The 25,751-nt window shown below is 35.8% G+C and overlaps 1 protein-coding gene across 4 annotated transcripts in view; it reads left to right on the plus strand.

Moving 5' to 3' along the window:
* LOC306867823 (rab GTPase-activating protein 1-like) overlaps window positions 1-25,751 on the plus strand; it is a 104,868-nt gene that overhangs the window by 57,233 nt on the left and 21,884 nt on the right. For 3 of the 4 annotated variants that reach the window (XR_013784064.1, XM_079413717.1, XM_079413719.1), the window contains exons 14-18: window positions 10,284-10,397; window positions 11,561-11,635; window positions 12,877-13,002; window positions 14,759-14,902; window positions 25,533-25,574. Coding sequence is in view for 3 of the 4 variants with exons in the window: in XM_079413717.1 (XP_079269843.1) it covers window positions 10,284-10,397; window positions 11,561-11,635; window positions 12,877-13,002; window positions 14,759-14,902; window positions 25,533-25,574 (501 nt within the window). In the remaining variant the exon portion in view is untranslated. The remainder of the gene's footprint in view (window positions 1-10,283; window positions 10,398-11,560; window positions 11,636-12,876; window positions 13,003-14,758; window positions 14,903-25,532; window positions 25,575-25,751) is intronic. The other variant, XM_079413718.1, reaches the window with a different exon arrangement.

Here is a 25,751-nt window from a genome sequence, read left to right on the forward strand (position 1 = left end):
CAGCCTGGCTCCGCTCACATCCCTTTAATTCATCACTGACTGTATGAAAAGCCCTATTCCCTTTTGAGACGACGTTCTTATTTCCAATCATCTCTGTGGGTTCGGCCAGATCTGTCATAGTTTAATCTACTTGACCTGAGGTGAAACTTCTGGGTCTGTACTTTCACCTTGGAAACGGATTCTACCATTACTTCATTGTGTAAATGTGGGATTAGTTGTTCATTTGAATAACATATCGACAAGTCAAGAGTTCCTGCCACCAACTCTCACAGCTTGTTTTTTCCCCACCAGCCCCCAAGACTTCAAGTCTTGTAGCTATGGCAACTTAATTGAAGAAGACTTTTGAGAGTTTCCTTTTTTTAGACTGAAAAATAATAGCCATTATAATAGAAAATTCTCTGCTTATAATATGCTTATGCCATGTTGAGGAGTTGAGATGCTGCTTTCCCTCTTAATAAATTTTATCAGAACCTCTCGGTTCTCTGAATTCCCAGAAGTCTGGAGCCTTTTTTTGGTGGTCCTGTCCCAAATGGTGGCAATTAACCCTTGTGGTCCTTCTTTGGAGTTCATTGAGAGTCCAAAGCAGCCATTGTAAAACCTCAAGTACATAACAAGGATGCTGTTTGGGATACTAAGTGTGTCCTTTCAGGTTGTCGGTTTCTCAAAGGTCTTCTGGGTTAGTTGACACATCAACTACATGTTCCCAACATTTCCCATGTGCCCTCCGACCTGAAATGCTGCCCGCATCCACCTACTTCGGTTTCTCACAGATTGCTTTGGGATGTTTTGAAGGGTCATGCTTTTTCACTGGTCTGTGACCTGTGTGGCCTTTTTCTTCCATAATAGTGAAGTTTAACTTTTCTAAAGCGGAAACTGGCCCAAGGCGTAAAGGGCACCTTCCATCTAGGCACTCACTTCACAAATGGATAGGTAAAGAACATCCACTGTCCCCAGGTGAAAAGACAAATATAGCCACCATTCAGCGAGGCTTAACAACCGAAAACCTACATGGCGGCAATTAGGGATGTTAAAAGTAGAGTTAAGTCCATGCACACAAAATATAAAAGCAATATCTTTCTGCAGTATCGGTAGTATAGAGTTTCACAATACCATAAAAAAAATACGATCTGCATTAGGCAGCACCACTGTCTGTTTATTTCTAGCAAAATTAATCAAAGAATACTGACAAGAAAAAGAGAGCTACATTTTGCTCAATTTATTTGTGTATTTTGATACCTTTTTCTTTAGTGATGTACAATATATTGGTAATCACATCGTATCAACTGGTAAATGTTTTAATTTGATCTATATTGGTTTGAAATATATTTTCGATATGCCTTTAAAAAAAGAAAGTTAGCTATTAGTAATAAATATGGGATAGTAAAGATTTTTGTTGTTTTTAAAAAAAAAAGTTATTTTAGTATTGTTTATATGTTAGTATAGTATTTATTGTTTTTAATTAGCTTTTTTTCATATCTTTAGTTTTTGTTTAATTTTAGTTTACATTTTAGTGATGTTGTTTTATGTAGCTTTTTTTTTTTTTTTTACAACTGTATTTTCAGTTTTAGTGACGAGTACTTTAGCTTAAATTTATTTGGCTTCATATTATAAATAATTATCGGTTATTGGTACATCCTTAGTTTACATGAATAATTGGTTTTAATTTATCACTTAATGTTTAATATTTAATTTGATTAATAATATTTGTATTAATATTTAACTTTTATAAATAAAGGAGTATGTTCAATAGCATGTTAGTTTTTCTGGTATTAAAATCGGTATTGACGATTTTAATTTTGGAACAATTGTAGTAGCTGTATCCATAACTGTTGCAAGTGTTCTTACTTATTAGGTAATTAGCGTGCCCAGTGTATTAGCATGCAACACAGCACTTGCAATTAAAAGAGCAGTGACGGCGCGCTGACAGACGAGTTAACAGTCTGTCCTGAGGACCAGATGTTGCAGGCCTTCGGGAGACCTAAAAATCCTAGAAGAGCCATGACAGAGTGGAGCTCTGTAGGCTCTGTGGTTTTTAATGAACTTGGTGACACAGTCTCAGAATCTGATGAATGTTGTGAAACATGTAATCCAGAAAATGTGTACGTTTAGGTCAAATGGAACAGATAAGTATGCAATACTGCAGTTTTTAACTCAAGTTAGTGTACGCCTTGAGCTACAATATATCAGCTTTTGACGATTACAGTTTTATTGATCAATCAGTGTTTTGCAGGAGTTTAGCCGTGGATTGTATATGCATGTGAGGTCTGTTGATTCGGTTGTGTTTTTGCACTGTGACACAGTTAATAACCGGCCGTCAATGCGATCACACACAGCGCTGGCATGCATTATGCATGAACAAGATTAATCTGTCTTGGTGCTTGCGAAGCATAGAGAACACTTCTGCCCTTCTTTCTCTCTCTCTTTCTCCCTTTCTCTTCCTCCTCTCAGTCACCTTTTATTTTGCTGCTGCAAGGTTGGCTGTTGTGATCAGGCTAATGCTGCAGTTTGTCAATTTCAATTACGGCCCCCTTTGAACTGCGCCGATTCCAGCCAGGGAAGAAATAGGGGAGGTAATATTCCTACTGTCAATCACCTGCGATTTTTCTGCCTTGCCTTTTTTCTCGCTTCTAATTTTAACCTCCTCCACTCTGAGGTTCGTTGCAGGAAGGTTAAAGGGGTCAGGAGATGTACTTTATCATACAAAAGAAGATTTTCTCTATGTAGATGTATAGCATTCTCATTGCAAAGCTACTACCTTGTATATTTAAAGAAACTAAGATGTAAAAAGGAGTAATCTTGGCTGACATTGTAAGTAGGGATTCACAATATATCAGTATCATAGCAGTTTTTGGCTGATATTAGAGATTTTTTTTTGTTGGACTATATATAGTTCTTATCATAAAGCTACTTCCTAAGTGCACCTAGTATATTTCTAGAAATTAAGCTGTAAAAATTTGCAATCTTGACTGGCATTATATATTGGAATGCACAATATAGCGGTATAATATCGGTTATTGGCCGATGTTAGAGATAGTTTTGTATAATTTTTTGGTATTGGACAAATATAATGTTCTCATCCCAAAGCTACTTTTTAAACCATCTAATATTATTGAAACTTAAAATGTCAGCCAAGATGACTCCTCCTCACAGCTTAAGTAGGGATTCACAATGTATCAGTATCATATCAGTTATTGGCCGATATTACAGATTTCTTTTATTTATCCGTGTTGGTCGATTTAATGATCCTATTGCAAAGATGTTTCCTAAATCCACTTGAGATATATTTATCGAAACTAAGCTGTGAAAAGGAGTAAACTTGGCTGAGATATGTAGGGATACTCAATATATCGCTATTATGTAGATTGTTGGCTAATACATTAAAGGTTTTTATTTTTTTTATTTATCGGAATTGGTCGAGATCGGCTATGTAATTTTGCATGTTAATTTCCTCTAGTTTTACATTTTAAATCACCTTTGCTGTCATCTAATCATCTAATTTATAATCTTTATAAATACTAATAATTTAATAACACGTTGAATGTAATTTTTAGGAAGTCTCAAAATGAATATCTGTTTTTATACTGTATTAGATTATGTGTTGCCTAAACTCACTTTACAATTTAAAACAATTTTATCAATTAACTTTTTTAATAAATACGTTTTAGACTATATATTGTTGAATTTTGGTTTCAGCAGTTTATCGGTTTATTAGCAATAACATGAAAATATTTGTCAACATCTTTATTTCATCTTCCGCAGCTGAACAGCTTGAGATCATGTAATCGGTTTCCGCAGACCTCTATTTCTTTATATTACAGCACCATGAGTTGACGGAGCAGATTCGGATCTCCGTAGTAACATCTACTGCTCCACTTGGAGCAGATTGGGCTTTTGATAGCATGTCACACCGCTTACATACTCTCTCCTTCCGGTGTCACATCCGAGAAATGGGTCAGCTCGCTCCGGGTGGGGCTCCTCTTGTCAGACCGGCACAAGATCGTAGCTGACTGCCTTAGAACCCAGTGGGAGGCCCGGCATAAACTTCAGAAGCTCTTGCGCACTGTGCGCCCACTGCGGAAAGTTCTAGAGTGACGGAGCGAGCCTGACGGCAGCTTCTCCGAGCCGATGTGCCTGTCTTGCTCACTGTGCCTCCACACCAGCTTGTCATGCTGCATCTCTCAGTCCGGCTTGCACTAATGTTGTTTGCTGTCATCTCGGATTTCAGAGCGACTCTGCTTTGAGCTTTTAGCCCCAGCGTTGCTGTGACCGAACCGAGAGTTCTGGGATGCGCTGGTACAGTACTGCCTGTCATTCTGGGGCAGTAACGAGAAGAGCGAAGGCCCTGTGAGCTTCAGGGTGGAAAAAACACATCTGTTGATGCCCCTTTGTGGCAGCTCATTTGTTGGGCCCAATTCACACAAGGCTGCATGTCAAAATGTACAAAGCGTATGAGAACGAAGACACATTTTAGACCCTTGCGTTTTTATTTTTAGTGTGATATTAGGTGATACCCCAACTATAACCTTTCCAGACCATTTTTTCTTTATATGATAACTTTGATTTTTCACATTATTGTGCAGTTTTTAAATTGTGTATGAAGAGTTCATTTGCAAACTCAGTTTTTAACAATTTTCAAAAATCATGTTTTTTCATTGTGCATTCCAATTAATCTTAATCAATCTGCAGTTGGGTTATTTTGATTAGGTTAAAAAATAACTAAGAAATACAGCTATCACAATAAAACACAATAAAAACATGATAATCAAAAACCATAATTTTTTTATTTTATTTAAAAAAACAGAGTTATCTGTTATCTATATAGTTATCTATATATTTTTAGTTATAAAGAATATAAATTTAGTTTCATGTCAAATTTATCTTATTTGTAATAAAGAACTGTAATATTAGTTTTTCATACTGTACTGTGATGCTTAGATTTACATGAAGCATTTTACACAATTGATTTTAGTTTTACTTACCTTTATTAGATAATTAATAATTAATATGAATTAATTTTATTTAATTTTTTTAATTTTATTCAGAATTAATTTTATGTATAGAGTTTCAATATTGGTCATCACTAATAATTTAACATTAAATAGCAAATCTCAAAATGTAGATCCATTTTTCATCTTGTACATTTTGTCTTGATGACTAAATTCACTTGCAGCATTTAAATGATTCATTTTAGATTTTTAGTGTTATTTAAAAAAATGTATTGTTTGTTTTAAATAAAAATATAGTATATAATTTCAGTGTTGCTTATTGGTTATCAGAAAAATTTCAGATACTTTTAAAATGAATATTTTAATAACACTTATAATCTTTAGTAAACCTCAAAATGAATATCCAACTTTCATATTGTACAGTATAATATTGTGATGCTTAAATTTACTCTACTTTGATTTGTTTTGCATTGTTTTTAATGTTTTGTTTAAATTGATTTATTTTAGGTTTCTTTTTTTATGTTTTCAGTTTCTTTTTTTTTTGTTGCATTTTATGTAGACTATTGGAAATGTGCTGCTTATCAGCCATAACGTTTGGATATATTTTTTTTTAAATTACTAATAATTTTATAAACACTGTTAAAATGTCACCGTATTATAGACATCACATTATACTCAAATGTCTTATATCTTATATAAATTTTTCATACTGTGATACCTAAATTCACTTTGGTTTAAAATTATTCTAGTTTTTAGTGTTATTTTTAAATAATACAGTAAATATTTACTTGAATTTTTTTTTAGGTTTAATTTTTAAATATATTTTAAAAAATTTATAATACAGAATTTTCAAAATGAATACCAATTTTTCATACTGTACATTGAGTTCTGTGATTTAACGTCTAAATTAACAGCGTTTAAAACCAAGTTTGCTATAGTTGTAGTTTTCAGTACAATTTTGATTCAAAATCAGACATCATTTATTCATTCCCTGGGAACTGAACCATGCAGGAACTTTTGCATTTCTAGCGAGCGCCTTGATCTACTAGTTCAGTTCCACACAAGGATGCTCATGTCCATCTAATAAACTCCCAGCCATACTGAAGATCCCTCTGATCAATGTCCCTGAAGGTCAGTGGTTTTCTCTTTTTTCAAGAGCCTGGACAAATCTGACCGGCCTCCTGTTATTTGCGAGCACACATCCAGTCAACAGCAGCATTCTGAGCAAACCCTGTGGTACTCAGGCTTTGCCATGGATGTAATCAGATTGTATCCCTTTGTTTATCCCTCTCTCTGGGTCTCTGGTCTGCTCTGGATGCTTTTGCTGTTGCAGAGCCTCACAGATGTTTAGTGGCCACATTACCATTCGCAGCCTGTATCTCTGGCTTTATTTATGAATACCATTTGTCACTAACTCGCAGTTTATGAGGCAGCATTTAATTTTCATGCACGCTGCGAGATGCGAGAGTGATGGGTGGGGAGAAGGAGAGGGAGGGAGCAACAGTGAAACAGTCCGCTGAACTCAATCATACACTATGCTGTGATTAACCCCATACTGAGACTAAATTGCAGCTTTGAGTCTTTCTGTTGCTCTTGCAAAAAACGCCAATATGGTACTTGCTGTAAAAAGGCGGGTTTTGTATAATTCCCACTAAAGGTCGTTGCTGAGCAAAGGTCAGAGTTCGCCTTAGGCTATGGTGGGACATTAGAGCGTATTACTAGGTTTTGAGCAATTGTAGCCGCTCCCATTAACTGATAACAGTAGCTGCTGGTGTGATATATTCATTTTATGCTATTTTTACTATTTTACATGGTTATGTATGTGTGTGTTTATTATATAATTTATTTATAGAATTTATAAAATATGTAATAAAACTATCAAAATATTTTTCATTAATTGAAATAAATCTGAAATGAAATTAAAATTAGATGAGAAACTATATTATATGCTGTATATTATATCATGCATTATATTATAAAATAGCATTTTATAAATGTTATAAAGTATATAATGTTTTGTTTTTCATTAACTAAATATATTAAAGTAATAAAATAATTGTTAATTAAAATAAATCTGAAATAAAATAAAAAAAATATTAGATGAAAACTATTGATATATATTGTTATAAAATGTATGTTATTGTTTTTATTAACTAAATGTATTAAAAAGATTTAAAAACAAAATATTTGAATAAAAACTTACAGAATATAAATAATACTAAAACTGAATAAAATAAAATAACACACAAAGTTTTGTGTGTGTGTGTGTGTATATAAACACATGGATTTTATTTCAATTAACAAATTTGTTTTTAGTAGTTTTAGTTAATAAAAATACTGAAATGTGCGTATTTAAATGTAACTGATAATAACTGGCTGGTATATACAAACATGCATGTAATTAATTAATGACATCATTAATAATCAATGTTTTTAATGGTAACTAAAGCTGTTATAATTTCTGAAAATATCAGTTCAATTATCTAGGGCTGTCAGATTATTAATCACAATTAATCGCATCGAAAATAAAAGTTTGTGTTTACATAATATGTGTGACCGTGGACCACAAATCCAGTAATAAGGGTCAATTTATTAAAAATTGAGATTCTTACATCATATGAAAGCTGAATAAATAAGGATAATATTTGGCCGAGATACAACTATTTGAAAATCTGGAGTCAAAAAATCAAAATATTGAAAAAATCACCTTTAAAGTTGTCCAAATGACGTTCTTAGCAATGCATATTACTAATCAAAAATGAAATTTTAATATATTTACGGTAGGAAATTTACAAAATATCTTCATGGAACATGATCTTTACTTAATATCCTAATGATTTTTGGCATAAAAGAAAAAATGGATCATTTTGACCCATACAATGCATTTTTGGCTTAAACTAAAAACATAAATATAAAAACCTCTCCAAAATAATAATAAATATAAGTATTATAATGAATAAAGAATAGTTGTATCATATGTAAATTAAGTTTCTGTATGTGTTTGTGCTTGCCTGATTAATCCATCAAGAAGGTTTTTATACAAATGGGTGTGCCATGTTCTGTACTATTCAGCAAGAATTTATCTGGATGCAGAAGGAGAAATGGCAGAAAAGGCTGCATTATTCATAGCTTGTGTTGAAGAGAAAAAGGAATGCAAGGTTATAATAAATATCAATTTTTATATTTTAAATGTATTTGATTTTTTATTTATATACGTTTTTTGTTTGTTTTTGCTCTTAAGATGGTTCCGTTCCCTTCATCCTCTGTCAGGTTTTATTCTGCCCACCCTTTAACACACTCTCAGGCACGGTGTAAACAGGTGAGGGGAGGTGGAAACCTGTCCTTCCCTCTCTCGCATTAGTTGACTAATGATGCCTTTAATTAGCCCTGACACACGCTGTTAATTGAATGCACCTTATTACAACTCAGCCTGTCAGAGACATTTCCGCAGTCACCGTCTGATGTTGCCACGGCGTGAAATCCACGGATCTGTTCACTCAAGACTTGACGGGAAAGACAACTGCTTAATATTCTGCTCATTTAGCCACTTTATGACAGGCTTGTGCAGCGAAACTACACTTCCCATAATTCTGTATGGCATAAAACTCATTCTATAGTCAGTTCGGTCCAGATTAGTTGCTTTTAAGTGGAGTTTCAGCCCTGTTTTGCATCTCAAGAGTCTGTTCATGTATTTCATCATGTGACTGGAACGCTGTCTGCATATGACTTGTTAATTCGATTTGCTATTCGGCTTTGAAGAGGGAACAGTATCTTACTGTGCTGAGTAAGACACTTTCCTGCACTTCTTAATCTGTCTCAGCTCTGTAAACACTTCACACAAGGTTATTCCTTCACTCAAAGACTCTTCTTGGAGTCTTCTTGACAAAACACACATTGTACGCTTCCCTCCACTGTCCTCAGTCAAGCTCAACCCTCACGTTTGTATTGGAGCTGCAGCGAACATTGATAGAGATCAAAGGGTGTAGAGAAAATGACCATCATATGATTAGTAATTGAGTTTTTCCAGTCCAGGCTACATGTATGACAGGACCTCATCTGTATCTCATCTGCCTGTACACTAATCTGTTCAAATCACAGATATGTTCACCATCTGTTGTGGTTGCTATGAAAAAAAAGTGCCAAAAAGGCCCCACAATGTCTAAAATCTGACTTGGGTCGAATTAGTAGTATAAAATGGCATGTTATGGTGAGCTACACTGAAATATATTTGCTGTATAAACAATGTTCAATGTAAATTTCAAGCAAGTAGCATTGCATTTAACATAGAATTTTAAAATAGAAAGACTGGATTAGTAATTACGTGTAAAACACTCAAATAACTACTTAAAATAATTGGTATTATTATAAAATATCAGTTTCTTTAAGACTAATAATTATCTAATAATAAGAAATTATTATTTTTATAATACAGTAGTTTTTATTTACTAAAAAATAATGTAAACAAGGCAAAATAATAATAATAATAATTGTTGTTGTTATTATTATTACATATAAAATTCTTAGACTAATAATTGTCTAATTCTAAGAGAGATTTTTAGAAAAAGGTAGATTTTATTCATTAAAAAAATTAACAATATAAATATAAAATGCATATTTATTATTATTATTATTATTATTATTATAGAAAAATAATTAACATGTAATGTTTTATAAATACATCGCATGATAAAAATGTTAATGCGATCATTTTATTGATGAAAATTATAATAATAATAATAATGAAGTGTAATACAAAATAGTTTATTCTTATTATATTAATATTTATTTTGATTTATCTTAAATTTTATTTAAATAAGTCTAAATTATTAATTAATAATACAATAGTAAAATAATTCATATTGATAATGTATTTATAAAATAATTATAAATCATAAAAATAATTCATAATTTGGTAATAAAATATTAGAAAATATAATACAAAATATATTATTATTATAGAAAAATAATCAGTGTAACTAATAATTAATTAATAAATTACACGATAAATATTGTATATTTTTTTTATTAAAATAATTATAATGAAGTGAAATACAAAATCTTTATTTGTTACTATTATATTATTAATATTATTTTGATTTATCTTATTTAATTTAAACAAGTCTAATTATTATTTAATAATAATAATAAATAAAATTAATAAATAGGTATTTATACAATAATTATAAATAAATCATAATAAATTAAATGTAATAAAATATGAAAATTTCATGCTAAATATTTTACTATTATTATTATTAATTATTTTAATAAGATGTAATAATAATAACAGAAAGAAAGAAAGAAATGCCTGATTTTAACTCTTGATTTGATCCACAGGACTCCGCCCAGGAAGCCGTCATCACCAGAGACATCCATCGCACCTTCCCTGCTCACGACTACTTCAAAGACTCAGGCGGCGATGGCCAAGACTCTCTCTACAAGATCTGCAAGGTGAGGTGAAAGCTGCTCATCCTGCAGGCATGACTCACTCCTGCCGTCTGGTAACAAGCATCACGACACCACTGCAACATATCTATTCACTGACCTTTTGTTTTGAACAGCCTTGATAGATATCCAGCCACATGTGCTGTGCTCACCTCCCTGCGTCTGTGAAAATAACTTGTACTCTCTGCTAATTAAACATAGGTACGCGTCATGGATTCATTATATTTAGAAACAAAGCTAGAGTAATATATTATGCAGTTATCCAGCAGGCAATTATCCAGTTAAGCACACATCTATCTCTCTATAATTAAACAGATGGTTCTGGCTGTAAAATCTGACTGAATGAGCCACATAATACAAAGCAGTTTTAAACTATGCACACCTTTGACCAGAAATCAGTTCAATTCAAAATTAGTGCATTATGTTGCTTGACAATTGTAATTCATAATTTTTATTCAATAAAAATAAATGTTATTGCTTAGTAAATTAATAAATTTTTATAATTTTATAATATAATAATAAATAATAAAATATAATTATATAAAATACATTTGATAAAAATCTTATACTTTTTGATTATAATTTTAAAATGATATATTAAATTTCATTTTATAGAAAATCAGGACAAAAGCATTGAGTGGATGAGAAAAGTGGTGCAGAGTTTTCTGTTAAATCTCCTTTGTGAGGAGTCTCAAGAGGTTCTCCATCAGCTGATTGGCACCGGCAGATTAAAAGCCTCCTAAATTGTGCAAAAGACCTTCAATCCAGCTAATCCTGGAGACAAAATCCTTCAGCTCAGAGGGACATATGTTGCCGTGAACATTTATCAGTTTCCAGCCATTTATGATGCAGTATTATAACTGCTTGTGATTTAAAGACAACATGAAGCTGCATTCACAACACATGCAAATTTAAATTGTGTTGTGCTTATTCATTTGAAAATATTTAGTGCTAAGTGCTTTAGGGCAAGACTGATTTTATACATGTAACATGCTTTATTTTTCTGAATTAATTATTTTTTCTGTAATATCAAATATTTTTGATTGTCAAAAAATGGTTCTGAAACTGAGAAATAGCATTACATTCTCATGAACAAAAAAATATTTATTCATTTTTTCCTTGATTTTGGTGCACAATATCTGAACTTGTGTTTTTTTTTTTTTCCACAGGCTTATTCTGTGTATGATGAGGAGATTGGCTATTGCCCAGGTCAATCATTTTTGGCAGCCGTATTACTTTTACATGTGAGTATTTAGCAAGATGAGTAGTGTTTAAAGTGCACCATACATCCATACATGTTAGAGACATGAATGTTACCTCAAATCATGTATCTTGTTGTGGATTTTTTTATTTTTATTATTTTTTTTTATTTTTTTTTTTTATTGTTTTTGTGTTTTGTTTTGTAGTATCCCTTGTTTTTGTTGTTGTTATTAGTTTTTTCTTTTTAATTTAGTTTTTTTGTCTTGTTTTGTTTTATCTTGTTTTTTGTTGTTGTATTGTTTTTCTTTAGTTGTGTGTGTGTGTGTGTGTTTTGTGGTGTCTTGTTTTTTGTTGTATTTTGTTGTGTTTTTTGTTTTATTTCAGGGTTTTTTTTTGTTTTGTGGTGTTTTTTGTTTAGTTTTTTGTACTATTAATGGTTTTATTATTTTATTTGAAAGTGGTTTTATTTATTTATTATCCATTTTATTTTATATATTTAAATAATGTATTTAAATGTATTTTTGAGAGACTAACCCAAAAATACAAAATTATACGAATGCAGGCTTTCACGTTTTGAAATGTGAATTTATACCACAACAGAAGTGCACATTACTTTCTCTTAGCAGACATTATGTAAACTTCTTTTTAGGTCCGTTTTATCCTTAAGCTCAACTGCTATGCTGGTAAATCAGCAGTATGAATAGTTTTTTTAAGAGAGCATGCTAACTAAATAAGCACTAATAAAAGTGTAAATAGAAACCTACCTCATCGTGCCTTATCTTTGACTTTTTGAGGCTTGTTATTTAGCTAACAGTAGGCGGAGAGAACCAGGAAGCGAGAGAAAGACATTGATGAAACGGTTAATTCCATATTTAATTAAAGCGAGGACTGAATAAGATGGTGTTTTTTGTTTTTCTGCGATGCAGACCCGTATGGGGCTTGATATTAGAGCGCGTTTGGGGATTTCTATAATGTAGTGTAAGTGTCTTTCTCGTGGCCTTGCCCAGGAAGCTCAGGAGCTGTCAGGAATATTAATGACGGAGCCCGTCTACCTGCAGGAGCCCATTGAGCTCGGGACACACACGCTGTCTGTGTGATTTAATACCTGTCTGTCTCGCTCTCAGTCTCAGAAACACAAACAAACTCTGATAGCATCACTGTAGACTGCCATAGACAGGTAGAAGGACAGTTGACACATCTAAACATCATGGGCCGGTTGGGGTTATTTATGCAGAAAGCATTAGCATCTGAAATATCATGGTGATATCTCGCTTTTTTTCTTTAGATGCCCGAGGAGCAAGCTTTCTGCGTGCTGGTGAAGATCATGTTCAAATATGGTCTCCGGGATCTCTACAGAAACAACTTTAAAGATCTTCACTGCAAGTTCTACCAGCTGGAGCGTCTGCTGCAGGTTTGGCCTTTGAGTATTTGTTAAATAGTTCACCAAAAAGTAAAAATTTGCTGAATATGTACTCACCCTCAGGCCATCCAAGATGTAGATGAGTTTTTCTTCATCAGAACAGCTCTGGGGAAATTTAGTATTACTTGCTCATAATATTGATCCTCTGCAAATTTCTCCAAATCTGTTCAGATGAAGAAATAAACTCTAGTAGTACATTTTTAGCCAATTTTTATTTTTTGGGTGAACTATTCCTTTAAGAGATTGCATCGCGCGCAAGCAGCGTCCCAAATCACACACTATAAACTATGTACTTATTCACTATGTACTCAACCATGTATTTTAATTAAAGCAGCGACAGTTAAATGCATTAAGGGTCCAATATTCCACACTACTTTTTTTTTTTTTTTTTTGGTTATTTAAGTGCATCATCCAGATATTTAAAGTACACTTTTTCGGTGTGAACACACTATTTGTACTATTTATACTACAAAACGTCATAGAATAGTGCATAAGTACGCAGTTTGGGACACATCTACAGTCTTGTACACCCCTTGTCAGGCCGCACTTGTGCGTCTCAAGTGTAAGTGGTGGCCCTCTTGCAAGCTATTAGACCTAATGCGCTGGAAAATAGGTTTTAATTTTGTGCTGAAATGCAATTAGGCCTGAAGTAGCCCTCTTTCAGCGCTAAACCCAACCCGGTTAGTATCGACTAGCTCTGCTACTACAAGAGTGTTAGCATCGAACACGGAAAACATGCCTGGAATAATTCCCATCTCTTACTCCTTCCTCATCATTTACTTTGCATGTGTTAACCTAACACTCCCACCTCTCCAATTTAACAATGCAATCTACCCCAGAAAAATATTCTCTCTTCAGCTCCAGGAGAGATGCTAATTTAAGATGTGCCTTTGTAGATATCACTTACCTCTTTGATTTATTCTCTGCTCGGTCTCTGAATATATAGTGTAACTCCTCTTTTTTTTGAAGCACTGTTGCTGTTTCTAAAAAAATGTGTTGCTTGTTGAAGAGAGGTGATGTATTATTTTATGTTTTATTTTAAATTGTCATTTTTATGTATTTTTAATAATTTTTTATTTATTTATTTTGTTCATTTTTATTTTTATTTTAAATATTTTTTCCCCCCTTGGTTCTAGAGGTGTAAGCCGTTGGGTTGACAGCAAATTGACAAGTTGTATTTTGATTCAAAAGGGATTTTTGTGAACTCCAAACAATGTTATTAGATAAACAGTGATTAAGTGCATCTTATGCAAGAAATAAAAGTGTTTTTTCAGTGTTGAGTTTTCCCTGTGCAGTGTTGGAGAAGCTTCTGCTTCATCATTGTTATTTCAATATTGCCTCAGGAAAGCACTGAGCATTTCTCTATTGATACTTCTCATAACCTCTGGTTTAAAAACACAAAGCAAACACGTTCTTATGAACACAGCAGCACAAACTCAAGGAGATCACAGCACATGTAAGTCTTTGAATTATTAGCTGTTTTTGTGTAATGTGCTTTAAAACTGCACTCTTGACCCTGTGCTGTAGTCCAGTAGTCTTGCGCTCCCAATAGAAATGCATTAAAAGCTTGTGGAAAGAAAAGGATCAGTATTGTTATTTTTGTTTGGATATACTTCCTGCTCAAGTTTCTTCCCTTCTGTTTCCAAAAACTAAATATGGTTAACTTGTCATCTCAATAACAGATAATAAAACTCAAGTTATAATGCGTATTTCCATTGCACTAACCGACTGTTTCTCTTCTTTCTAGGAGCAGTTGCCGGACATGTGGTCTCACTTCCAGGACCTAAACCTGGAGGCCCATATGTACGCGTCCCAGTGGTTCTTAACACTGTTTACCGCCAAGTTCCCTCTCTGCATGGTCTTCCATATCACCGACCTGCTCCTGTGTGAGGTGATACATCTTCCTCCAATCACAAAATTGCAGTAACTGAAAGTAATTTAACCAATGAATACTCACTGAGTAGGCACAACATAAATAGAAACCCAGCGACTGACATCTGTTTTTTTTCTTCTATAGTATGAATAGTACACATTCAGACATTCTGCTTTTTTGACACACTGCTTTTCATGTACTATATAGTAGGCAAGTAGGCATATTTAGGCGCGTGGCCGAATTTATTAAAACAAGGTTAAGATCACATTTAAATGCATTTGCACCTGTTATACACACCTGTTTGTGAATCTGTTGGAGTTTCTGTGCTAGTACACAACTTGTATGCTTATTAGTGAATGAGACTAAATGTTTTGTGATTTACTTGTCATTTTCACGTCTGGTTAGGACAAAATGTTTTGCATTTTGTTTAAAGACATACAGTCATGGCCAGAAATATTGGCACCCTTGGTAAATATGATCAAAGAAGGCTGTGAAAATTAATCTGCATTGTTAATCCTTTTGATCTTTTTTTTTTTTTTTTATCACAAAAATCTAACCTTTCATTGGATAAGTATTTAAAATGGGGGGGAAATCTCATTATGAAATAAATGTTTTTCTCAAATACATGTTGGACACAATTATTGGCACCCCTAGAAATTCTTATGAGTAAAATATCTCTGAAGTATATTCCCATTTATATTCACAATTTTGAGCACTCCAGGGTGATTATGAACATTAAATTGTATTGAATTAAATCACAGAAATACAAATAGGATGTAAAACAAAGCCCAAATTCCCATAATCATCCATCACAGTGAGGAAAAACCAAAGAATATATTTCTGATGTGCAGCAAAAGATAATTGAGCTTCACAAATTAGTGAAGTGGCTTTAAGAAAAGAGCTAGGGCAGTCAAAAATCCCATTTCCACCATCAGGGCAATAATTAAGAATTTCCAATCAACATAAAATGTTATGAATCTGCCTGGAAGAGGACGTGTGTCTATATCGTCCTAATGCACGGTGAGGAGGAGAGTTTGAGTGGCTAAAGACTCTCAAAGGACCACAGATGGAGAATTGCAGAAAATAGTTGAGTCTCGAGGTCAGAAAACCTTAAAAAAAATTGCCAAACCGCATCTACATCACCACATGTTGTTCGGGAGGGTTTCAAGAAAATGTATCCAAGCTCATCCAAAAATAAACTCCAGCATATTCAGTTAACAGACACGACTGGGACTTCAAATGGGACTGGCTTCTATGGTCAGATGAAACTAAAAAATGAGCTTTTTAGCAGCAAACACTCAAGACGGGTTTGATGAACACAGGGATGAAAAGTACTCCATGTGTACAATGAAATATACTGCTGTATTTTTGATGTTGTGGGCCTATATTTCTGCTGGAGGTCCTGGACATCTTGTTTAGACACATGGCATCATGGATTCTATCAAATACCAACAGATAAAAAATCAACAAGTGACTGACTCTGTTAGAAATCTTATAATGGGCCATGTTTGGATCTTCCAACCATACAATAATCCAAACACAAACAACACAAAAATGGGTCACTGAGCACAGAACCAAGCTTCTGCTGGCCATTCCAGTCTTCTGACCTGAACCCTGTAGAAAATGAGTGGAGTGAACTGAAGAGAAGAAGCACCGTCATGGAGCTGGGAATCTGAAGGGTCTGGAGTAATTCTGGATGAAGGAATGGTCTCTGATCTCTTGTCAGGTGTTCGCTAACCTCATCAGGCATTATAGGAGAAAATTTAGAGCTGTTAAACTGGCAAATGGAGGTTTCAAGAAGTATTGAATAAAAGGGTGCCGTTAATTGTGGCCAATGTGTATTAGAGAAAAACACTTATTTCATAATATTTCCCCCCCATTTTAAATTCTTATTCTCCAATGAAAGGTTAGATTTTTGTGAATTTTTTAAAATAAAAGATCAAAAGGATTAACAATGCAGATTAATTTTCACAGCCTTTGATCATATTTACCAAGGGTGCCGATATTTTTGGCACCATTGTAAAGTAAAGGTCTTTGCACACGGAGTATGAAATTCTCGTCCAAAATTTTCGCACATTAAAAAACTACGACCTCACGTTTTGTCAATCTCGTTTACACACTGCCTGAAAAAAAATTCAGATCAGGTTCGATTTTCGGTGTTTTGGCATCCGTAGCAAGCATTTTGATAGGAAAGGATGACGAATATGAAAAAACGCATACAAAAATTTTGGACTCGGTGTGCAAGGATCTTAATATTTTACAGTAAGTTAGCATTTAGAAATTGTTCATGTTAATAATATAAATATTGATATAGTTTGTTCATTTGTTCATAATACATGAATTAATATTATTCTATTAATCTAACGTAAAATGTTAATAATGTAATGGTGTATGAATGCTGTTTGTTAGTTAATGATACTTAATGCTAAACTTTTAAATTAATATAATCAGGTAAATTTATAAAATCTATAAAAAGTAATGGAAAATTATCTTGCTGTGCTGAAGTTTAAATTATTTCATGAGCTAGAAATTACTCTTTGTGTGAGCAATCGCTTCAAAATGATTATTTTTTAAATCCTTATCCTAGTTATGAATGCCTGGACAAGTTATAAAAATGAATAAAATCTGTAAAATGTCATGGAAATGCTCAGATTTAAAATACTGGCTTCTTTGTGAGTGATTATTATTATGATTACTCTCAATCATTATATTATCTATAAAGCTTGAAATGTTACAAACTTAATCACATAAAGTAATTTTGATTAACTTAGAATAATAATTGGTGTAAAAGTATTGCACGTTGTTAGTTTGTGATACCTAATGCTAAACCTTGAAGTTAATAAAAACAGATTAATAAAATCTGTAAAAAGTAATAGAAATTTGTGTAGTTATGCTGAAGTTTTTCATCAGCTAGAAATTAGTCTTTGTGAGTGCAATCTGTGAAAAATGTATTAAAGTATTGAACTTTGTAAGCACATGGTAACACTAAAGATAAACTTTTTAATTTCTGTTTAAAATAAATATTGTAGTTGTTGGGTTTCCAGTAGCATATGTAACTGACTGAAAGTTCAGTTGTTTCTGAACGTCTTGAACTCTGTTAGATTTCCCAAAGCAAGCATCTTTGACTTCTTAGAAATAGGCTTTGTGTCTTTCCAAAAGAAACGCTTCGACCTTTCTGCTCCTCAGAGAGCTTTTCCTTTTATTTTTTCCCATCGCTTTTCTCCCCTTTTCCTTTCATTCAGCGTCTGTGGTAGCCCGAGGCAAGACAATTAAAAGTTTCCTCAGCCTGTCTCAGTCAATGAATCGCATGATGAGAATCTGTTAGATGCTCTCTCTCTCTCTCTCTCTCTCTCCTTATCCATCTATCAGTTCATCTCTAATTCATTTAGTGTTCTGCCTTCTTTTGAGGCTCTGGCTTTACTGTTAAGTAACTCGTAGTGATCGTAGTCTTTCTTATTCACGCATCTCTCCCTAAATCATATTTACATTTCAGTTTATTTGTATTCAGTTTTTTCCCCAACATATACTGTTCTAAAGAAGCTTTAAAATCGTGCCCTCCAATGCTCTTGTGCACAAAACCGGAAAGCACTTTCTTGCTTTGGCAAGCTCTAATCTGATTGGCTACCTTCAAACAACTTCCAGGACTAAGGGCACAAAGGAGTTGTTATCAGTCCATCGGGAAAGAAAGTCGGGTTCACAAGGGACGGTGTTGATATAGTGAGTGCTTTTGAGGATTAAATAATAACTGGGTTTACACATTTTTTAAAGGTTACTAGTACAAAATCTTTGAAAGTTGATTAATTTTTAACTAATAAATTTGATATCTGTAAGTACTTCTAATTTATAAGTCTACACATTAGACAAGTTAATTGCCATACCAATTTTTTTAAATTAATTAGTTTATTCACAATGTGTGTAAAGAAAATATATAAAAAGCTATAAAGAAAAAAAACTAAATGATTAAATTTAAAGTTAGATTAAATATATTAAACTATATATACATTATAGTATTATCTAGTACTGTAATGTATCTCATATATATAAACATATCAAACTTAGATTTACTCTACTTCTAGAAAAAAATATAATAAAAACACATATATATATATATATATATATATATATAACTTATCTAATATATATATTAATACATATATATTTTGTTTAAGTAATACTTTTGTTCAGCAAAGAACATATTAATCACAAATAACAGTAAATACACTGTTTTAATATTTAAATCTAAATTTAAATCTAATATTTATAATATTAATAAATATTTATTTTTAAGTAATAATTTTGTTCAGCAAAGAACACATTAATCACAAGTGACAAAGACACTGTTTTAAAAGATATTTTTTTACTCATTCTTTGAGTAGAAAGATAAATATAAAATTCAGTTTTATCTTTCTACTCAAAGAATGAGTAAAAAAACAAATACATACAAATACACCATTTCCACAAAAATATTCCAGGAAAAATAGTTTTCAACACTGATAAAAATAATACATGTTTTAAAAAGGCTTTGCTTACAACCCTCTAAAACCACTGTACTATAGTCCTAATGCACCATGAATAGTGCTGTATGAAATTTAGCTTTGTATCCTTTGTAAAAATGAATGACATTTTAACAAAATAAAAACCAATTATTTTAAATTGAAATAATATTTCACAATATTACAGATTTACTGTGTTTTTTGATCAAACGAATGACTTCTTTCAAAAATATAAAAAATCTCACCGACCCCGAACTATCCTCAATAGTTCCTGCAATTAATTACTGCAATTTTTTAACTTTCTATGGTAATTCTTCAAGCTAACGAATAATGAATTGCTCAGGTTGTTGTAAATAGCTTTGCCTGATATACAGTGGGTACGGAAAGTATTCAGACCCCCTTAAATTTTTCACTCTTTGTTATATTGCAGCCATTTGCTTAAATCATTTAAGTTATTTTTTTATTCCTCATTAATGTACACAGAGCACCCCATATTGACAGAAAAACACAGAATTGTTGACATTTTTGGAGATTTATTAAAAAAGAAAAACTGAAATATCACATGGTCCTAAGTATTCAGACCCTTTGCTCAGTATTTAGTAGAAGCACCCTTTTAATCTAATACAGCCATGAGTCTTTTTGGGAAAGATGCAACAAGTTTTTCACACCTGGATTTGGGGATCCTCTGCCATTCCTCCTTGCAGATCCTCTCCAGTTCTGTCAGGTTGGATGGTAAACGTTGGTGGACAGCCATTTTTAGGTCTCTCCAGAGATGCTCAATTGGGTTTAAGTCAGGGCTCTGGCTGGGCCATTCAAGAACAGTCACGGAGTTGTTGTGAAGCCACTCCTTCGTTATTTTAGCTGTGTGCTTAGGGGCATTGTCTTGTTGGAAGGTAAACCTTCGGCCCAGTCTGAGGTCCTGAGCACTCTGGAGAAGGTTTTCGTCCAGGATATCCCTGTACTTGGCCGCATTCATCTTTCCTTCGATTGCAACCAGTCGTCCTGTCCCTGCAGCTGAAAAACACCCCCACAGCATGATGCTGCCACCACCATGCATCACTGTTGGGACTGTATTGGACAGGTGATGAGCAGTGCCTGGTTTTCTCCACACATACCACTTAGAATTAAGGCCAAAAAGTTCTATCTTGGTCTCATCAGACAAGAGAATCTTATTTCTCACCATCTTGTGGTCCTTCAGGTGTTTTTTTGTGTCTTGCACTGAGGAGAGGCTTCCGTCGGGCCACTCTGCCATAAAGCCCCGACTGGTGGAGGGCTGCCGTGATGGTTGACTTTCTACAACTTTCTCCCATCTCCCGACTGCATCTCTGGAGCTCAGCCACAGTGATCTTTGGGTTCTTCTTTACCTCTCTCACCAAGGCTCTTCTCCCCCGATAGCTCAGTTTGGCCGGACGGCCAGCTCTGAGAAGGGTTCTGGTCGTCCCAAACGTCATCCATTTAAGGATTATGGATGCCACTGTGCTCTTAGGAACCTTAAGTACAGCAGAAATTTTTTTGTAACCTTGGCCAGATCTGTGCCTTGCCACAATTCTGTCTCTGAGCTCTTCAGGCAGTTACTTTGACCTCACGATTCTCATTTGCTCTGACATGCACTGTGAGCTGTAAGGTCTTATATAGACAGGTGTGTGGCTTTCCTAATCAAGTCCAGTCAGTATAATCAAACACAGCTGGACTCAAATGAAGGTGTAGAACCATCTCAAGGATGATCAGAAGAAATGGACAGCACCTGAGTTAAATATATTTTGAACCAAGATGGCGCCGAGCATGGCAGCCGTGTTGCGAGCTCCAAGAAAACTCTGCCGTTTTTCTTATGTTTCTTATGTTTTATTTGTTATTTTGTTGTTTCACGTGTTAGATGTTGTCAGTATAACTGTCTACGATAGACACACGCTTTTAAACATTGGTTCCTTCGTCGCGCAACGCAAACCGTACTTTGAGTTCCTGAACGCCGGCGCCTTGTTTACAGACACTGCATCAGAGCCCTTTGTCTGGGCTGCACGATCGCGGCCGAGGAAACGCCGCCGGAAAAGGGGGAAGAGAGCCGGCATCCTTGTCAGACTCAGACGCCGTCCCCTCCGACCTCCTCTCCCAACTATTTTGCTGGCTAACGTTCAGTCACTGGACAACAAACTCTGTGAACTGCGGGCACGCATCTCATACCAACGGGAAACAAGGGACTGCTGCATTATTTGCCTCACAGAAACCTGGATGTCTGCAGTGGTTCCAGACTCAGCCATCGAGCTTACGGGGTTCTCCGTGCACCGCTCGGACAGAACGAAAGAGCTCACAGGGAAAAGCAGAGGTGGGGGCGTCTGTTTATTTATCAACAACTCGTGGTGTGATGAAAGAAACCTACACTCTATTAAATCCTCCTGCTCCCCTGATCTGGAATTTCATATGCTTCTGTGTCGACCATTCTGGCTACCGAGGGAATTTACAGCGATCATAATCACAGCTGTTTACATTCCCCCTCAAGCCAACACAGACCAGGCACTCAAGGAACTGTATGGGAATATAAGTGAGCAGGAAACCGCGTACCCAGATGCCGCGTTTATTGTTACGGGGGACTTCAACAAAGCCAACTTCAGAACAATAGCTCCAAAATACTTTCAACACATCACCATCAACACGCGTGGTGATCGTGTACTTGATCACTGCTACTCTCCATTCCGGGACGCCTACAAATCGCTCCCCCGCCCACCTTTCGGCAAATCGGATCACACTTCCGTTCTGCTCCTGCCTGCTTATAGGCAAAAACTGAAACGTGAAGCACCCGCCCTCAGGACAATTCAATGCTGGTCGGACCAATCAGACGCTATACTACAGGACTGTTTTGATCACGTGGACTGGGACATGTTCCGGGCAGCGTCTGATGACGACATAGAGGCGTACTCAGATACTGTAACGTGTTTCATCAGGAAGTGTGTAGAGGATGTAGTACCAACAAAAACAATCCGCATCTACCCCAACCAAAAACCGTGGATTAACAGCTATGTTCGAGCAGCCTTGTCAGCGCGGACATCTGCCTTTAAATCCGGAAACTCTGACGATCAAAAACAAGCCAGTTACGATCTCAGGAAATCAATCAAAGCCGCCAAACGACAATATAAAAACAAAGTTGAAGAACAATTCAAAACCAACAACGCAAGAAGTATGTGGCAGGGTATCAACAACATCACAGATTTCAGAGGGAATAAACCAGCTACTGTGAACATTGCCGCCTCTGTACCGGACGAACTTAATCACTTTTATGCTCGTTTCGAGGCTCACAACACCGCCCACACAGAGCGCGCTGCCGCGGCTGTAGCAGAAGAGGCGAGCGCACTTTCCTTTTCTGTCGCAGATGTAACCCGATCCTTCCGACGGGTGAACATCCGCAAGGCTGTGGGTGCCGATGGCATCCCAGGCCGTGTGCTCCGAGCATGCGCATTCCAACTGGCCGGGGTTTTCACAGACATTTTGAACCTTTCCCTCTCTCTGTCTGTGGTTCCCGCATGCTTCAAAAAATCCACCATTGTGCCCATACCAAAGAAAAATAAAATCACATGCTTGAATGACTGGAGACCCATTGCTCTGACACCCATCTTCAGCAAGTGCTTTGAGAAACTCATCAGACTACATCTGCTCTGTGCTGCCTGACTCACTGGATCCCCTACAATTTGCATATCGCAGAAACCGTTCCACAGACGATGCTATTGCCTTCACCCTGCACACTGCTCTCTCCCACCTGGAAAATAAGAACACCTATGTGAGAATGCTGTTTGTGGACTACAGCTCAGCATTCAATACCATAGTGCCTGCAACACTGGTTGAGAAGCTCCAGACTCTGGGACTAAACGGATCTCTATGCAGCTGGATCCTGGACTTCCTGACAGGCAGATGTCAGGTGGTCAGAATGGGCAACAACACTTCATCCCCGCTGACCCTCAACACTGGTGCTCCTCAGGGCTGCGTCCTCAGCCCACTCCTGTACTCCCTGTACACACATGACTGTACAGCAACACACAGCTCCAACGTCATCGTCAAATTTGCTGACGACACAACGGTGATCACTGACAACGATGAGACGGCCTACAGAGAGGAGGTGAGAACCCTGACTAAATGGTGTCAAGAGAACCACCTCTCACTCAACATCGACAAGACCAAGGAGCTGGTGGTGGATTTCAGGAGACAGAGCAGAGAACACACACCCATCACCATCGACATGACACCTGTGGAGCGAGTAAACAGCTTCAAATTCCTCGGTGTTCACATCAATGAGGATCTCACATGGTCCGCTCACACAGATGCAGTGCTGAAGAAGACACACCAACGCCTCTTCTTCCTGAGACGGCTGAGGAAGTTTGGAATGAGCCCCAGCATCCTCAGATCATTCTACACCTGCACTGTGGAGAGCATCCTGACAGGCTGCATCACCGCCTGGTTTGGAAACAGCACTGCTGGCAACCGCAAAGCTCTGCAAAGGGTCGTGCGAACTGCCCGTCACATTGTTGGAGGTGAGCTTCCCTCCCTCCAGGACATCTACACCAGGCGGTGTATAAAGAAAGCCCGGAGGATCATCAGTGACTCCAGCCACCCGTCCCACAGACTGCTCTCTCTGCTGCCCTCAGGAAGACGTCTCCGCAGCATCCGATCCCGCACTAGCCGACTGAGGGATAGCTTTTTTCCTCAGGCTATCAGGCTAATGAACAGTAAAAACTAATACACCCTACAGCACACTCCCACTTTACAATATACCACGCACTGCACTTTAATTCCATACAGTTCAAACTGGACTACCAGTACACTACTGCACAAATACAACAATCTTTTTGCCAGCACTGGATACCATCCAATGCACATCCATGACATTTGCACATCCGGTTTATATATAATCTGCTGCATCTTCGCATATTACTGTGTGTATATAACGTAGAATGTGTACTACATACTGTGTATAATGTGTATCGGTAACTGTATGTCTGTCTAATAGTACACTGTGTGTACTGAGTATATGTATGTGTATATTACACATTGTCATCTGTATAAGTCTGTACGTATGTATGGTAATGTCTATATGTAAATTGTTTCTGCAGTGTCTGGAGCACGCTCTCAAGAATTTCACTCACGAAGGCACATGTGCTGTGGTAATGTGACAATAAAAGTGATTTGATTTGATTTTGATTTGATATATGAGTGTCACAGCAAAGGGTCTGAATACTTAGGACCATGTGATATTTCAGTTTTTCTTTTTTAATAAATCTTCAAAAATGTCAAAAATTCTGTGTTTTTCTGTCAATATGGGGTGCTGTGTGTACATTAATGAGAAAAAAAAATGAACTTAAATGATTTTAGCAAATGGCTGCAATATAACAAAGAGTGAAAAATTTAAGGGGGTCTGAATACTTTCCGTACCCACTGTACATACTGATAGTTTTGCTAGTATAAATTCTTACAAGAATCGTAGTATTCGTATTTCTTACATAACCTTCAGCTCCCAAGCCAAAGAGTAAAGTCTCATCCTTCCCTCAACAAACACAAACACACACGCAGACACACAATTATCCCCCCTGCAATTTCCATTTAGCCCCCTAGCGCCATCTAGAGCCTGTCGGGGAGAGATAGCCTCTGCCGTCTGTTATTAATAGAGAACCAGGATATTTTTAGCTCAGTGTTGCCATGTGAACGAGTTGTCTAAGCAATGCTCCAGACAGGTGTTTCCATGCGGAGCTGACTTCAGCATTGCTTCTCCGCTCGCTACTGCGATGCCACCTGCTCCCCCTCTGACACACACACACACACACGCGCGCACACAGACAGACAGAGAGCGCACCTCCATCCTTCACATCCGCCTGCCTGTCAGTCCACCTGAGCATGTGCGAGCGAGATTGTTTGCCTCTTCTTTCAGCTCCTATCACTCCCACACATTTGAGCTCTTTGTATGACTCGAGCTATTTTAGGAAATGCAAATGCACTCGACATCGCACTTCCCATTGCTAGTACAGCATTGCAGCTCCTCCGAACCATTTAAATGAAATTGTATCGTCTTTATTACAATAAAGCACCTTTGTATGTGGCCCTTTTTGTCGTTCCAGGCAGTTTGATGTTCAAAGAAATGATTGTGTAATTTTTTATTTTTTTTTCCGTTGTCTTCACAGGGGTTGAACATCATCTTCAATGTGGCACTGGCTCTTCTGAAGGTACTGCACCTCACCGTGCTTACATTTCCTTGTTTTAAATAGTTCAGAACAGTCACATTCATTCACATGACAGAGGTGGTTTATATGATGGAAAAGTAATGGGAAAATGTATTAAATCAGTGAAAAGTCATGGAAATGTATGTGGTTATGCTCAGAAATGAGAAATTGCTCTTTGTG

Source organism: Barbus barbus, assembly GCF_936440315.1.
Source record: "Barbus barbus genome assembly, chromosome: 49".
NCBI lineage: Eukaryota > Metazoa > Chordata > Actinopteri > Cypriniformes > Cyprinidae > Barbus > Barbus barbus.